The sequence below is a fragment of the Rattus rattus genome, chromosome 17 (genome assembly GCF_011064425.1).
Source record: "Rattus rattus isolate New Zealand chromosome 17, Rrattus_CSIRO_v1, whole genome shotgun sequence".
Lineage (NCBI taxonomy): Eukaryota > Metazoa > Chordata > Mammalia > Rodentia > Muridae > Rattus > Rattus rattus.
The window spans coordinates 41435860-41450722 of NC_046170.1; the positions used below are offsets into that span (position 1 = coordinate 41435860).

The 14863-nt window shown below is 54.4% G+C and overlaps 2 protein-coding genes across 2 annotated transcripts in view; one reads left to right on the plus strand and one right to left on the minus strand.

Annotated features, from left to right (window-relative positions):
- The window catches only part of Jph3 (junctophilin 3), a 61531-nt gene extending 54216 nt beyond the window's left edge, over positions 1–7315 (plus strand). Inside the window, exons 4-5 of the mRNA XM_032887585.1 lie at positions 651–1534; positions 5879–7315. Coding sequence (XP_032743476.1) covers positions 651–1534; positions 5879–5959 — 965 coding nt within the window. The 3' untranslated portion in view covers positions 5960–7315. The remainder of the gene's footprint in view (positions 1–650; positions 1535–5878) is intronic.
- A 6521-nt stretch (positions 7316–13836) lies between these two features.
- Klhdc4 (kelch domain containing 4) overlaps positions 13837–14863 on the minus strand; it is a 33080-nt gene continuing 32053 nt past the window's right edge. The window contains exons 11-12 of the mRNA XM_032887694.1: positions 14425–14550; positions 13837–14255 (exon numbers count right to left, since the gene is read on the minus strand). Coding sequence (XP_032743585.1) covers positions 14059–14255; positions 14425–14550 — 323 coding nt within the window. The 3' untranslated portion in view covers positions 13837–14058. The remainder of the gene's footprint in view (positions 14256–14424; positions 14551–14863) is intronic.

Consider the following 14863-nt stretch of genomic DNA (forward strand, 5'->3'; position numbering starts at 1 on the left):
CTTGTGGAGACTGAGGCAGAACTGACATTTAACATGGATCCCGGGCCACAAGCTTCGGCCATCCCTGCTGTTGAAAACATTAGGTAAATGTTTATCAGCTAGGGGCAGAAGGCTGTCCTCCTTCGGGCTGGCTGCTTCGGGGAGACCCTGGTGGCCAGTCCCTCTGAGACCGCCTGATGCCAAAGGCCGGAAGGAGGGGTACAGGATGAGTCAGAGCAGTGCCCAGGGCACCGAAGCTGATACCCTATCCTTAAAGCCGGCACAGCCATGCACCCGGACGCGAGGCAGGAATAAAGGCGCTGAGATTAATTTGCCCCAGGTGCCTTCTTGGTCTTCATAATGGTCTTCCAGGGACAGCGCGGGCTTTGAAGCTAATTTTAGCTGAGAATGACCTCCGTGGTGCTAGCAGGCGGGCACAGCCTCCCTGTAAGGTGCAGAGCAGTCTCACCCTTGTGAAGAAGGCCACAGGGCACACAGAAGGCTCATGCCCTGACTTTCCAGGACCCTATTTTCCACCTAAGAGACCCTGGTGACAGAAAGTGACTTGCTTTAAGGTCCTACCAGTTATCTTTGCTGAGTGACCCACACTGGGCACAAGACCTCTCTGCAGTGGGCTCCATGTAACTGTGCACTTTTGTCTCCCACCCAAGGGCTTGAGTACCAGAGGCCAAAGCACCAGATGTCCTGTGATGACATCGAGGTGCTCTCCACCGGGACACCCCTGCAGCAGGAGAGCCCCGAGCTGTACCGCAAGGGCACCACCCCTTCTGATCTGACCCCCGATGACAGTCCCCTGCAAAGCTTTCCTGCCAGCCCCACGGCTACCCCTCCGCCAGCTCCTGCCTCCAGGAACAAGATGGCCCACTTCTCCAGGCAGGTCTCGGTGGATGAGGAGCGAAGCGGGGACATCCAGATGCTCCTTGAGGGCCGAGGAGGGGACTATGCCCGCAACAGCTGGGGCGAGGAGAAGGCTGGGGCCTCTAGGGGTGTGCGCAGTGGTGCCCTACGCAGCGGTCAGCCCACTGAGGACTTCCGCACCCGGGGTTCGGGCCACAAGCAGCCTGGGAACCCCAAGCCCCGGGAGCGGCGGACGGAGTCCCCCACCACGTTCTCGTGGACTTCACACCACCGGGCAGGCAATCCCTGCTCTGGGGGCCCCAAGCTGCTAGAGCCCGATGAGGAACAGCTGAGTAACTACAAGCTGGAGATGAAGCCCTTACTAAGGATGGATGCCTGTCCACAGGATACGCACCCACAGAGACGGCGTCACAGTCGGGGTGCTGGGGGAGACCGGCGCTCTGAGGACCGGGGCTTCGGGCTACAGAGACTGAGGTCCAAGTCCCAGAACAAGGAGAACCTCAGGCCGGCCTCCTCTGCAGAACCCACGGTGCAGAAACTAGAGAGCCTGAGGCTGGGGGACCGGCCCGAGCCCCGTCTGCTGCGTTGGGACCTGACCTTCTCCCCACCCCAGAAGTCCCTGCCTGTTGCACTCGAGTCTGACGAGGAGACTGGGGATGAGCTCAAGTCCAGCACGGTAAGTGGTGCCCACCCCTTGCTGGGCAGAGACGGTGGGACCAAGGGCCACCTTGTGTTTATTCTGCTTTCTGTGGATTGCCTTGCCAGGGATTGGGGTGTGGGTGTCTGTGGGAAGCAGAAACTGTGTACTATAGGGATCACACCTGCCTTAGATTGACCCCTGAGAAGGCTCCTCCTGGGCTTACCCTTTAGAAGCCGTGTGGGTGCCTGGGAAAGTGTCTAAAGGGAAGCCAGGCTGACTGTTGCAGACCCATTGCTGAATTTGGGCTGGAGCAGGGCAAGGCCCCTCTGCCCAGACAGCCTTCTCTTCTGAGTACCTTTCATGTTTGCCAGATGTTAAAACAGGTAAGGGTTCAGCTGCCAGGAAGTTGATGCTCTACACATGGGATGATGGGTTGGAGCCCTGCAAGCCTCTCTGGTGGCCAGGCTCCAATGCCTCCCTTTCTGTGAAGCTGCTGCTACCCAGGCAATGGGATGTCGCTAGGAATCATAGCATTGACATTCCTGGGCTGTCTGGCCTTTGGAGGTTTATCATGTCCTATAGGGTGTAGGTCAGACCCCCTACCATGTGAGTTCCCTTCCTCAGGATCAACTCTGCCTGGCCAGGCACCCCCTCCCCACCTGATACCCCACCCCCATCTTCACTTTCTGTCCTGGAATGGGCCTTTTGAAGGAAACAGAAGCCTTCCCTGGGCCAGTCAGGGCTGGGACACTTGAACGGTCTTCTGCCTGGGACCTCTAGGCCCACAGCTGGCTCCATGACAGAAGGCAGCTGGAAGGGGTAAAGGGGTGCTGGCAACACAGATGCTTGGTGTCCTGTGTACCAGTGGTCTCAGCTGACAGGGCCCTAGTCACCTGCCTTGACACAGAAGACCACCCTGATGCCTGAGCTTTATGTGACGAACTGGATTTCTGGGCATCTAGCTGTGTGTCTGGAGGTTGTGAGGAGCTCCCCACAGGAGTGCTCTGTGGCGTGTGGCTTGTGTGGGTCACACACCTGTACCAGGCCCAGAGGGACCCTCTGCAGGGTTCTCGCTGCAGCAGCAGGGATCGGTGTCCACCACAGGGGCCTTGGGTGCTGTGTGTGGTTTCATTTCAGTTCCAGGAGTCTCTTGCCCTAGGCGAGAAGCTTCCTGTGGCCTGTGATTCTCCTTGAAGACCCTGATTGTGTCTTTGCTGCTGTAGTTCTAAGATGTCTCCTCCGCTCTGGGTTGCTGCTGGGACCACAGCAGTAGCACGGGCTCACTCTGCTGAGCCTGCGCAGTTGTGGGCATGCGGTGTGTGGCTATTTCAGGAGCAGCACAGCAGTGGGCAGGGGTGGGAGGCTCAGGAGTAGTTCTTTATTTAGCTCTCTTAACCATGTAGGTTTTTTTTTTTTTTTAGTGCTTTAAGACGAGGCTTCTGGCTGGGGCTGTTCTCAATGGTAGAGTGCACTTGCCCAGTGTACATACGGCCCCAGGTTCAGTCCCCAGCAACACTGGAAAGGAAAAAGCAAAGGTTTAGCCACACCCATAAACCTAGCACTCCAGAGCTCCATACAGGAAGAGCACCGTAGTCATTCCAGTACAGGACGTGGAATAAGGCTATCTTTTTTTTTTTAATGTATGTGAGTACACTGTAGCTGTCTTCAGACACACCAGAAGAGGGCATCAGATCTCATTACAGATGGTTGTGAGCTATCATGTGGTTGCTTGGGATTTGAACTCAGGACCTCTGGAAGAGCGGTCAGTGCTCTTAACCGCTGAGCCATCTCTCCAGACCTAAGGCTATCTTTTGAGAGAGCACTGTGTGCAAATTGAACCTGAGCACATGAGTTTGATTCCTGGAACCAGGTGGAGTTGGTGCACACCTTTAATCCCAACACTTGAAAAGACAGAGGCAGGCAGGTGAATCCTCTTGAGATCAGGGCCAGCCTGGTCTACAGAGTGAGTTCCAGGATGGCCAGGGGCTACACAGAGAAACCTGTCCTGAAAAACAAAACAAACCACAACCCATGAGCATTATTACCCCAGCACTGGGGACATAGAATTAGGCAAATTCTCTGTGGCCAGCGAGGCTAATCTACTTGGTGAGCTCCAGGCCAGTGAGGATCTTCTATGTCCAAGTGAGACAAGGTGAGAGGCTCATGAGGAAAACTGGGGCACACACACACACACACACAACCAAAAGACACCCAGAGTTCCTCAGGGTAGCCGTGCAAACATGGGACTGACCTCAGGCTCGCCTTAAGTGAGGGCTGGGAGAGCCGGAAGTTTACACAGAAGCTAGGTTGATCACTGCCCAAGTCCATGCACACTTCAAGAAGGGAAATCAGAGAGGGCCTCCAGCCTCACCCTGTGGTCCCAACTTCCTGAGAAAGCAGGCAGGTTTTCTGTAGGTGCCACACTGTCCTATGGGCCTGAGGGGAGGTTAGGCAAGGCACAGCTGTAGAGTCCAGCCTTCATGGTAAGTTGAAGGTGACACTGCCCCCTGCTTGTGTTTATGTTTAGGGATGACCATGACTGGCTTGGGGAGGTTGACCGCCAGCCATCTCAAGATCTGTGCTCCCTTCCGGAGGGCTCTATATAGTAATGGCTATACCCTGTGTCCTGGTCAGAGATGGTTGGTCCCTGGCTGGTGACATCATCACTTCTTCCAAGTTGTGGATGGATAGGAAAGATCCAGGCTCTGGCTCATGTGGAACTTTTGTGTCCTCTCCAAACCTCAGGAGCCCCACCTCTCTGATGTGAGGGGCAGAACATGAGTTCCTCAGCTCTAGACTCATCATACCTGGCAGCAACTGCCTGCTGGTGGGAGAGTCCGCTTGGTGGAGTGAACCACTGCTGTGATGGGGACCAGGTCCCAGAGTTGTCCTGCTGCGCCTTTGACATAGCTATGGGCCGGGAGCTGGACAGGAGAGCAGCTCAGAAGGGCAGGGAGCAGTGGGCTTTACCCCAGGGCTGGCATCAAGGGGCAGGACCCAATCCTTGGCCAACTCTGTTAAGACTCGTTCTTCTACCTTGCAAGGCTGTCATGGGTATCTCAAAGTCCATGCCATAAAAATGCTAGAGATCAGAAGTGACCGGTAGTCCCCCCACCCCCTTTGTCCCTGCCAGGGAGCGCCTGGGTCTCCATCCATGCCTTGACAAAGTGGTAACAGGCGAATGGCCTGGGCTGCTGGGTTCCTGGGCCCGGGTAGCACTGGCTACACTTGGATCTTTCTCCCTTGGCCAGCTCCCAGGGTATTTTTAAATATTTTTTTTTTTTCTTTTTTTTTTCTATTTTTCGGAGGCAAGCGCTCTACCACTGAGCTAAATCCCCAACCCTGGGTACTTTTAAAAAGCCTTTGCTTTGACTATAGATGTAGAGTTCAGTAGTAAAGGGCTTACCTGACGAAAAGCACCACAAAATAAAATATGCATATATTAAGAAGCCCTTTACTTAGCCCAGCAAGTCAGGTCTGAGGACACTCAGGTAGGTAGATAGCAAGAAATAAGGGGGAAAGCTCCCTGAACAAACTTCTTGTTCTATTAAAAGCCAATGTCTCAAGGCTGGAGAGATGGCTCAGCGGCTGAGAGCACTGACTGCTCTTCCAGAGGACCTTGGTTCAGTTCCCAGCACCCACATGATGTTCACAAGCTAATAACTCCAATTCCAGGGGATCTGACATCCTCACACAGACATACATGCAGGAAAATCATATATACACAGAAAATAAATACTAAAGAAAGAGGCCAATGTCCACAGCAGACGAGGAGCAGGTCCCTTGTGTGTTTGGGGATGTCAGCCTGGCACCAAGTCCACTCAGAGGATGAACTGTAGGGTTGTGGGTTAGGAGCCAGATGTGCTCTGCACACACGGGGCCTGGCTTAGGACTTCTCCTGTGCTCGCTTTCTCTGGACCACAGTCAAGGGCACATGCAAAGCCTCCATTGTGATGGGATTGTGGGGTTTCCTCCTCTGCTCTGTGTGTGAAGTATGCCCCGCCCCATTCCCGAGTTGCGACAAGGCTAGGTACACAAGCAGGCAGCTGACCAGGCAGGTGTCTTGGGCCTCTTAGGGTCAGTGGCTGTGAGGGGGGTGACAGCAAGCCGCACTGAGAGAGCTAAGGGCTTCAGTGAGTGTTGGGAGAAGCTAGGTACTGGATGTGTGACAAGAACTGGACCCAAGAGAGCAGCCTATGGCAGCAGGCAGGTCTTCGAGCAGGAAGAGAGGAGCACAGGAGACTCCGAGTGACCCACGAAGAGCTGCCCACCAGGTTGAGAGCAGGGAGTGGTGCAGGAGGGAAAGCCCTCTCCCACTAGGCACCCGTGTGCAGTGAGGCCCTATACTGGCCTCACTCTTACCTGTTCCCTCTGTTCCAGGGCTCAGCTCCCATCTTGGTCGTCATGGTGATCCTGCTCAACATTGGAGTCGCCATTTTGTTTATTAACTTTTTCATCTGACAAGATTGTTGTGACCACGGAAGCAATGATGTACAAAAGGGACGATAAACGCAAAACAAGAAGGGGAACCCTGACTCGGACAGCCCCACAACTCCTGTCCTTCCACAGAAGAACAACGTGATTGGGTAGCACTCACAGTTTGCCTTTTTTTCTGGGTAATGTTTTTTTGGATTTTAGCCAAAATTCTTTGCTTGTGTAACACGATGCTGTGTGGCATGGTAGGAGGAGGCCGGCATGCCACCCCTCCAGCTTGGTGTGAACGGGTCCTGGCAAACCAGCGGCCAAAAGATCGGGACTTTCATGTTTCCTGCCGGGTGTGGAAGGTGGCAAGTGGAAGGTGGCGCCTTGACCAGGGTGCCCGGCGAGCCGGGAGAGGGGGAGGGCAGCTAGGAGTGCAGCTATGCAAGGCGAGTAGCTGGGAGTGTGGGCCCAGGCCCAGGGACAGGGACAGGGAGTCCTGGCCTCTGTCTCCATGAGTCTGTGCTGCATACCTGCGGAGGGAGAGGGAAGCCCCTGCTCTTCTTCCCAGAACAGACCATGATCCCTCTTCTCGGCACTGCCCCAAGGCTCTCCTAAGGAGGCCGCCTCCCCACACTGAGTCTTAAGGCAAAGTCTGTTCCTTGCTGTCCTCCGCTCACTCATTGTTGGCCCTGTCCAGCCATCCTCCCTCCAGACCCAGGGAGGCCATGCTGCAGACGTCCAGGGCTGACCCCGACCTGGCCAGGCACATCTGAGCCCTGATGCCAAGGGGGCTATGGCCCACATGCCCCGGACAGCCTGACAGCACGCCTGGGCTGAGCATGTGACGTTTTGCACCTAGTATGCAGGATGTATATTCAGGCTTCCGTGTCCCTGGCAGTGACGCCCCATGGAGGACGTCACCTCTCACTGACCTCCACGGGGTCTCACATCTTTGCACTGTGCCTGCCTCGACTTCCCCTAACAGATATGCATATTCCCTCCAGATGCCTCAGAGCTACTCCAGAGAGTCTGGTCCGGGACAGGAATGTGGTTGAAGCCAGTGGCTTGAATGTCCTGGAGACTGTTGCATACCCAGCACTCCCCGGATGTACAATGTAACTTGTTTCAGTCAAACAACAGGTTCCTCATGTCTCTGCCTTCTCTACCAGGGTTGTTCCCTCATCCAAACAAATGAACAAGGGATGCCAGCTCGCCTGGCACCCGTGGCTCCGTCAGTCTTCTTGGGTGCAGCCCGTTTGTCTTATGGACTTTGCCTTGCTTTGCTCGTGTTCAGCTGTCCTCTGCTACCTTTCGAGCAGATTTCTTTACTACAGTGCACTGGATTGCTATATTTTTAACCAGAAATAAACTACAGATTAGAGCATGTTCCAGCGACGCTCCACTCTGTTGTCTCCGTTACCCACGCTGTTCCCTGTCCACCGCCTGCCCCTCCTCCACGCTGGTTTGGATTGGGGGTTGAAGGAGGGGGAGAGGTTCAGCAGGTGACCCAATGCATTCTTTTTGTACGGCTTACTCTTCCATTCACCTTTTTTAACATCAAGTGGTTGCCGCAGATCTGGCGTGAACCAAATAAAGATTCCTGCCCTTTGCAGCCATGAGCCGTCCGTACCGGGCTGTGTGAATTGTAGTCTCTGCAGACGCGAGGGGCTCAATGTGCATCCTGGAAGCTCCTGGCCCATTGGGGTGCTTATTCGTGTCACTTGACACACGCACAAAGCGCAGCCCGGATGTGCTTGAGAGGCCCTGGCAGGGGACGGAGCTCATCCACTCACTTGCAAGTGATGTCACCATAGACCGGAGCCCGCTGCCTGGTGGTCCACTGGTGGCCTGTAGTAGAGTGGATTCTAGGCAGAAGTGATGGAGACTGAACACACTGGATCCTGGGGATCCAGCATGCTGGCCCGCAGGGTGGGACACCTTGCTGCAGCCTTTGGCTACTGCTGTCCTACCCCTGCAGGCCTCCCTCCTCTCTAAGGTGTGGTAGATACAGCATAGGTGTGGTAGAACAAGGTGAGGATGGTAGCTTCAGGGAACACAGCAGTGTCACTCTGGCTCCCAGGCACACAGCAGAAGACACTTTTTCTAGAGAAATCCTTCCTGGATACCCAAGGCCCTTGGTGCCTACGACATGGCTGTCCAGCTGTTGAGCACTGAGTCCTGCACCCTGCAGACTCACTCTTGCAGGCATGGAGTGCACAGATGAGTCCAGGCACCACAATACCAAGGTCAAGGAGTCCCAAAGGCACACATCAAGCAGCCGCACAGAGCGCAGGGTAACTGGTCATGATGGTGGGGGTCAGAAATTCCACAGCTGCCACAATGCAAGGGCCACGCACAAGATCTCAGGCAGCACAGGCAGCGGACTGCTTTCTGTGAAAGTCTCTGCTCTGAACTGACCTCTGACAAACCCCTGACACCAGGCTCCTCCGCACCCACACTAATCCTGGTCCCTTGTGGCCAGGTTGGTACCCAGGGCAAGCAGAGACAGCCACACATCCCACTTCCAGCGTGTTTCTGCTCACTAGACAAACAGGTCCAGCTTAGACAAAACACATAGGGCCACCCTCAGGGAGACAGAAGGCACTGCTGGTGCGATGAGCAGGAGACAAGCAGTTCTGGGTGTCATTCTTTCTAGTTTGAGTTCGTGGCTGGCTCTAAAGATCTTGGCTGACTGGACTGTTCTTCCAGCAGCCTATCACTTCCTGCACAGCCTATCAATCACTCAGACACATCCTACCATAGACCTGCACAGCCTATCACTCAGACACATCCTACCATAGACCTGCACAGCCTATCACTCAGACACATCCTACCATAGACCTGCACAGCCTATCACTCAGACACATCCTACCATAGACCTGCACAGCCTATCACTCAGACACATCCTACCATAGACCTGCACAGCCTATCACTCAGACACATCCTACCATAGACCTGACACATCCTACCATAGACCTGCACAGCCTATCACTCAGACACATCCTATCACTTCCTGCACAGCCTATCACTCAGACACATCCTACCATAGACCTGCACAGCCTATCACTCAGACACATCCCATCACAGACCTGCACAGCCATCCTCAGACACATCATACCATAGACCTGCACAGCCTATCAATCACTCAGACACATCCTACCATAGACCTGCACAGCCTATCAATCACTCAGACACATCCTACCATAGACCTGCACAGCCTATCACTCAGACACATCCTACCACAGACCTGCACAGCCTATCACTCAGACACATCCTATCACATACCTGCACAGCCTATCACTCAGACACATCCTACCATAGACCTGCACAGCCTATCACTCAGACACATCCTATCACAGACCTGCACAGCCTATCACTCAGACACATCCTACCATAGACCTGCACAGCCTATCACTCAGACACATCCTATCACAGACCTGCACAGCCTATCACTCAGACACATCCTACCATAGACCTGCACAGCCTATCACTCAGACACATCCTATCACAGACCTGCACAGCCTATCACTCAGACACATCCTACCATAGACCTGCACAGCCTATCACTCAGACACATCCTACCATAGACCTGCACAGCCTATCAATCACTCAGACACATCCTACCATAGACCTGCACAGCCTATCACTCAGACACATCCTATCACAGACCTGCACAGCCTATCACTCAGACACATCCTACCATAGACCTGCACAGCCTTGCTCCAAAGGTCTCACGGCTGCTTATTCCATCCCCTCTGTGACGGTCCAAAGCCCGTGTGGGACGTTACATTCCCTGCCAGGTTAAGCTCGGTTTTGCTGGTCCTTCCTGCTCCCGTCCTCCTCTATCGCAGTCTCTGGTTGTGAAGCTCAGCACAGACTCCTACGCCTCCGTCTCCACATCGTGCAATCAGCTCATAGCCACACAGCCCTGTGCCACCACCACACCATTATAGTGTGTGAGCATCCAGGAGACGGGCTGTGCGCCCTCAGCTCTGCTGTCTCTCCAAGGTTCAGCTACAGGTCAGGCGCACACCAGGACAACCACGTGTCTGTCCCTAGGTGCCCAGAACTGTCTTTCCTGTGTACCCTGGCCTTGAAAGAGGAGAACATATAGCTGTCTTTGCTGAAATTAGCAAACAGCTAAAAGCTGCACTCCAGTGCGAGTGCTGGTAACATGCCAAGACCCAAGCCTTCCTCTCCTGAGGAGCTAGACAAGGCCTGCATGACAGCATGTGAACAAGGCATGGGGCAGGAAGGGAAGGCCCTCAGGGGCAGTGGCAGTGAGTCCTCATGTGGCCGAGTGCTCTCCAGACAATAGCACATGGTGCTCCTGGAGTTTGCTTTTTCACGCCTCCCCTAATGTGGCCAGGACTAAAATGCATACTGGGCAGTCTCCTGGCTCAGCTCCTTTCTAAACTTTAGAGGCTCACTAGGACAACCTGAAGGGGGAGTGGGTACACTCCACAGAGGTGGGCTGAGGGGAACACAGGCCAAGAGTTTCCAAGGTTAGAACAGGCAAGGCAGCCAGCCAACCTCACAACTACCTCACTTCTGGGATGGCCTTTAGCCTGTCCACCCCAGAACACAGGTCAAGATGCAAACACCTATCTATGGGGTAAAACACTTCACGCTGGCTCACACAGACTCATCCTGACCTTTGACCTTCCCCACACTGCTGCAGCTGGATGCTGGTCCCCTCCTGTGTTGGCATGCTTGCTAGCATGCTGCTTTCTGTCTCCCTTGAAGACCTTGTCTCAATTTTGATGAAAGTCAGCCTACTGCCTGAGCTTTCTCTTCAAGTATGATGATATCTGAGGCTGCCGAGGGTCCTGGGTCCTAAAGGCACAGCAGCCTCCTCCTGTACAGATGTGGTGTAAGTGCAGCTGAGAGGTACAGTTCAACCTTTCCCACCAAACGGGTTCTACTCTCTCCCTCCGCCAGCATCTACTTTAAGTAGGGATGTCCACTTACCACCATCAAAACGCTCTTGCAGACCATTCTGAGTCCATGAGGCAGGTACCACCATCCGAGGTGGGTAGGCAGTCACTCGATACAGGCTGAAGACTCAGGGCACAGGGGGGCGGGTAGCATGAGGTGGTACAGACAGCAGCATCCCGAGGCCCAATGTCTCACAAGTCCTTGTTGCCCACAAGACCCACCAGCTTGAGCACTGCCCCCAGGAGCAGCTGTAGCTGCGCAGGCCCAGGCAGCCATGGCCATCAGAACCGACAGCTGAAGACAGGTCGGCAGAAAACACTCTCATCCTACGTGGCTCTCTGGGTGGGCGCTCCTGGCTCTGCTGCTGCATACAGGTCAGCTCTCCCTCCCAGCAGGCCAATCCTGCCTGCACCATTCGCCACTCCCAAAGAAAAGCCACCCAGACCTGAGGACCTGAGCAACGACCCTGCTGTAGATGCCTTAGTGTGGCCGCATCTGATCTTGTTTTTCCCTCTTGGTGCATGTAAACCACTCGTTAATGAGACAGACTGCTCTGCGGGCGAGGAGGGGCTGTCAGCTGAGTTCCCTCTGACGTGGTGGCTGCTCTTACCTTGGTGTCTTTAGCTGGGAACAGCTTGGTTAATCAAAAGCTGGAAACAAATCCTCTCTAATGAATGTAACTTTAAATCAGACTTCACACCTGAAGCAAGGGACGCTCAAATTTAAAATCCTCTGCTCCTTTACTTAATAAACTCATTTAAAACCACAGGACACTAGTCTCATTTCATTACCAAGCACCTTCCTGAAGCCCTGACTCACGGGTGAAGAGTGGGTGGGGTGTCCACCGCCCTGCCCCTCCCAGTCTGCAACGCCCTGTCCCACTGTTGTCCTACAGTTAACGCCTTGTTCCAGCACTTTGTGGGAACACAGGGAGCTTGTGGGCCAGACAGTCCAGGACAGGAAGGGGCCCTCATGCCATCTAAGCCTCCTTCCCATCAAAGAGGGTCACCCCCGTTCCCTCATCTCTCTGACAAGCCCCAGAGCCTCTGAGTCCCGTCTCTGGGCACTGACAAGTCCTGGCAACTGAGACTGGGATTCGGGGGCTCAGAGAAGCCCAGCTGTCTCCAGTGCCTGCACTGTGGCCAGCTGTGCTGATGGCTACCTGCGTCTCCACTGTGCACTCCTGTGCCAAGGACAGTGACTGAGACCCTGAGTGACAGGCCCTTGGGGAAGCCCTCTGCTCTGCATGTCAGCCTACCCATGACAGCAGCAGCAGCTCATTCGTTCTGCACACTGACCCCACCATATAAAGGAACTGTTACCCCTCCTTGTCTCCTTCCTGCAACATACCAGAAACGTGTCTGCACGTGAGGCTGTCACTTTCTGGCGAGAACACGTCCCTCTGGTAGGAAGGCTTCTTACTAGCCTGGGCACCTCTGTATTTCCACTGTCATCTGGCCACTGACTTGCTACCTACAGCAATCCACTCTTACCAGTCAGAATAGACACTACTGTCAGACCATTTTTACAAAGTCATACTTAGAATAAGGCTTCCAGCTGGGCATGACAGCGCATGTTTCCTTTTAATCCAGCACTTGGGAGGCAGAGGCAGAGGCAGGTAATTCTCGAGGCCAGCCTGGTCTAAGCAATGAGTTCCAGGACAGCCAGGGCCACACAATGAGACTCTGTCTCAAAACAACCAACCAAACAAAATGGTAAGGTTTTCCAGTCTGCGTGGTAGTTCTTTCTGCTATCACTCTACTCTACCAACCCTAAGAGATCCAGGGCCTTTAAGCAATCCCTCAGCCTTGGCTAATGGCATGAACTGGGTGGCTAGCTCAGCTGCTCCTGGGATACCACACTCAAATGCCAGCCACAGACTCCTGTCAGAAGTGAGCAAAAGGACCAGGCGACAGTCCAGGTCTGCTCAGCATCCTGGGCTGCATAGGCCTCAGCCCTGGCCTGGCCACAGTAGCAGACGATGGTGTGTGAGTGACTGTGGAGCTATGGCTGTCTGGAGGCCTGCCTGGCTTAACTGTGCCCTTCTGCCTCACAGCTCCCCACAAGTCTCTTCCACTCAGCCCAGTCTGGTAGCCATCCACTCACCCTGTGGGCACAGCCCAGGACAAGCAGCAGACACTTCCCAACAAGGGGCTGGTTCCTCAGAGCGCTTCCCTCTCACTGTGGAACCAGAGTCTCACTGTGTGGCCCAGCCTGGCCTAGAACTCACTCTTCCTGCTCAGCGGTGGAGCAGGCACTGGCCAGCGTGTCTGGTGCTCGACCAATAGCACTGGAACCCCAGCTCCATGGCCAGTGGCAAAAGGCTGACGTCATCAGGGGTAAGGTCTTTGTCCTCCAGACTTGCTTTTTTCACAGAAGACAGCTCTGTGCCCACAAAGGAGAAGAGAAGGGAAGGGAAGGCGTCAGCACTTCCTCCACAGTTAAGACTGTAATGGAGGGGCTGGAGCAATAGCTCAGGGGTTAAGAGCACTTTCCAGAAGACCCAGGTTCAGTTCCCAGCACCCATGCAGTGCCAGCTCTTCTTCCCCAACACCCTCTTTTAGCCACCATGAACACTGGCATGTACATTCATATAAATAAAGGTAAAATATATGTCTAAAAAATAAGGTAGAAAAAACATCCAAAAACATTGCAGTCAGGGTTGGGGATTTAGCTCAGTGGTAGAGCGCTTGCCTAGCAAGCGCAAGGCCCTGGGTTCGGTCCCCAGCTCCGAAAAAAAAAGAAAAAAAACCAAAAAACCAAAAAAACAAAAAACATTGCAGTCAGTGGAGCCAATGGACATGTCCACATGTCACAGAACAAGGCTGGTGGCAAAGGCCAGCTATCACAACAGATGCAAGGCCTGTACAGCAGCTTCAAGTGACTGCTAGGTTACTACTTGGTTGGTGACCTTCAGTCTGAGACACATAGCACATCGGGACACTCATCCTGTTCTGTAGAAGAAAGAAAACCTTAGAGCACACAGCTAGCCCAGTTTTATTAGGACAGAAGCACACAGCCTGTGGGCCCCTCAAATTCACATCCCATTCAACCTTCCCTCAGCGTGGGCAGAGGCCACTGTGAAGGCAGGGTAGCCCCCATCAGACTGTGGACAACCAAGGCTCCACAGAGGACCATCTCTGCAGGGGCCTCCTCACGCCTGGCTCGATGCCAGTGTTGAGTCCACCGCTCCACTCCGTCTAATGTTTGGCCTGTGCAATGTCTGGAACTGCATCCTCGAAGCATGCTTTTGCCATGGCCTGGGCTACTCTCAACACTTTCTTCTCCTTTGCATCGGGCCCCACATGGTTCCGGGCGAGCTTCAGCCAGTGCTGTTCAGTCCGGGACAAGTACTCTTCATATTGCTCCCCGTGTGCCACCTCTGGGTGCTGCAGATCTTCCCAGCCCAAAAGGAAGGATGAGAAAGAAGTCAGGCAGTTCACAGGGCCCAGGGCAGGACTACACTGACTGGCAACCTGCCTGGACCCACCCCAACGCACGCACTGTCAAGCAGGCCCCCTCAGAAGCAGCAGCACAGCGCAGCTGCGTCTGACTGTGGCTCTCACCTGCTCCCTCCTCTGCACTGTCCTCCGCACTGTCCTCCTCCTGGTCTTCATCTTCCCCCTCTGCACCCTCTTCATCGGAGCTGCTGTCCTCTTCTGAGTCCGACTCCTCCAGCCACTCCTGTGACTCTGACAAAGCATAAGCAAAAAGGGATTCTGGGTGCCGTCTGTGGTCCCGGGGAAGCACACAAGTCGGGAACCTCTTCCTCCTTCCACTCAGGTGCTGGGGCGGGAACCCAACTTTCCTACCCTGAAGCCTGGGATTAGCACAGCACAGCACATGACTCTTAGGCCTCATAGCAGCCTGGGACGGAGACCCTGTGGTTGGGTACCAACTCCAGCCATCCTGGCTGTGGGCAGCCAAATGGAGGCTGGCTCTTCCCAGGCCTACGGCCCCTGCATTATGGGCAGAGCCTTTCCCTAAACATGCAGGTTTGAGTCT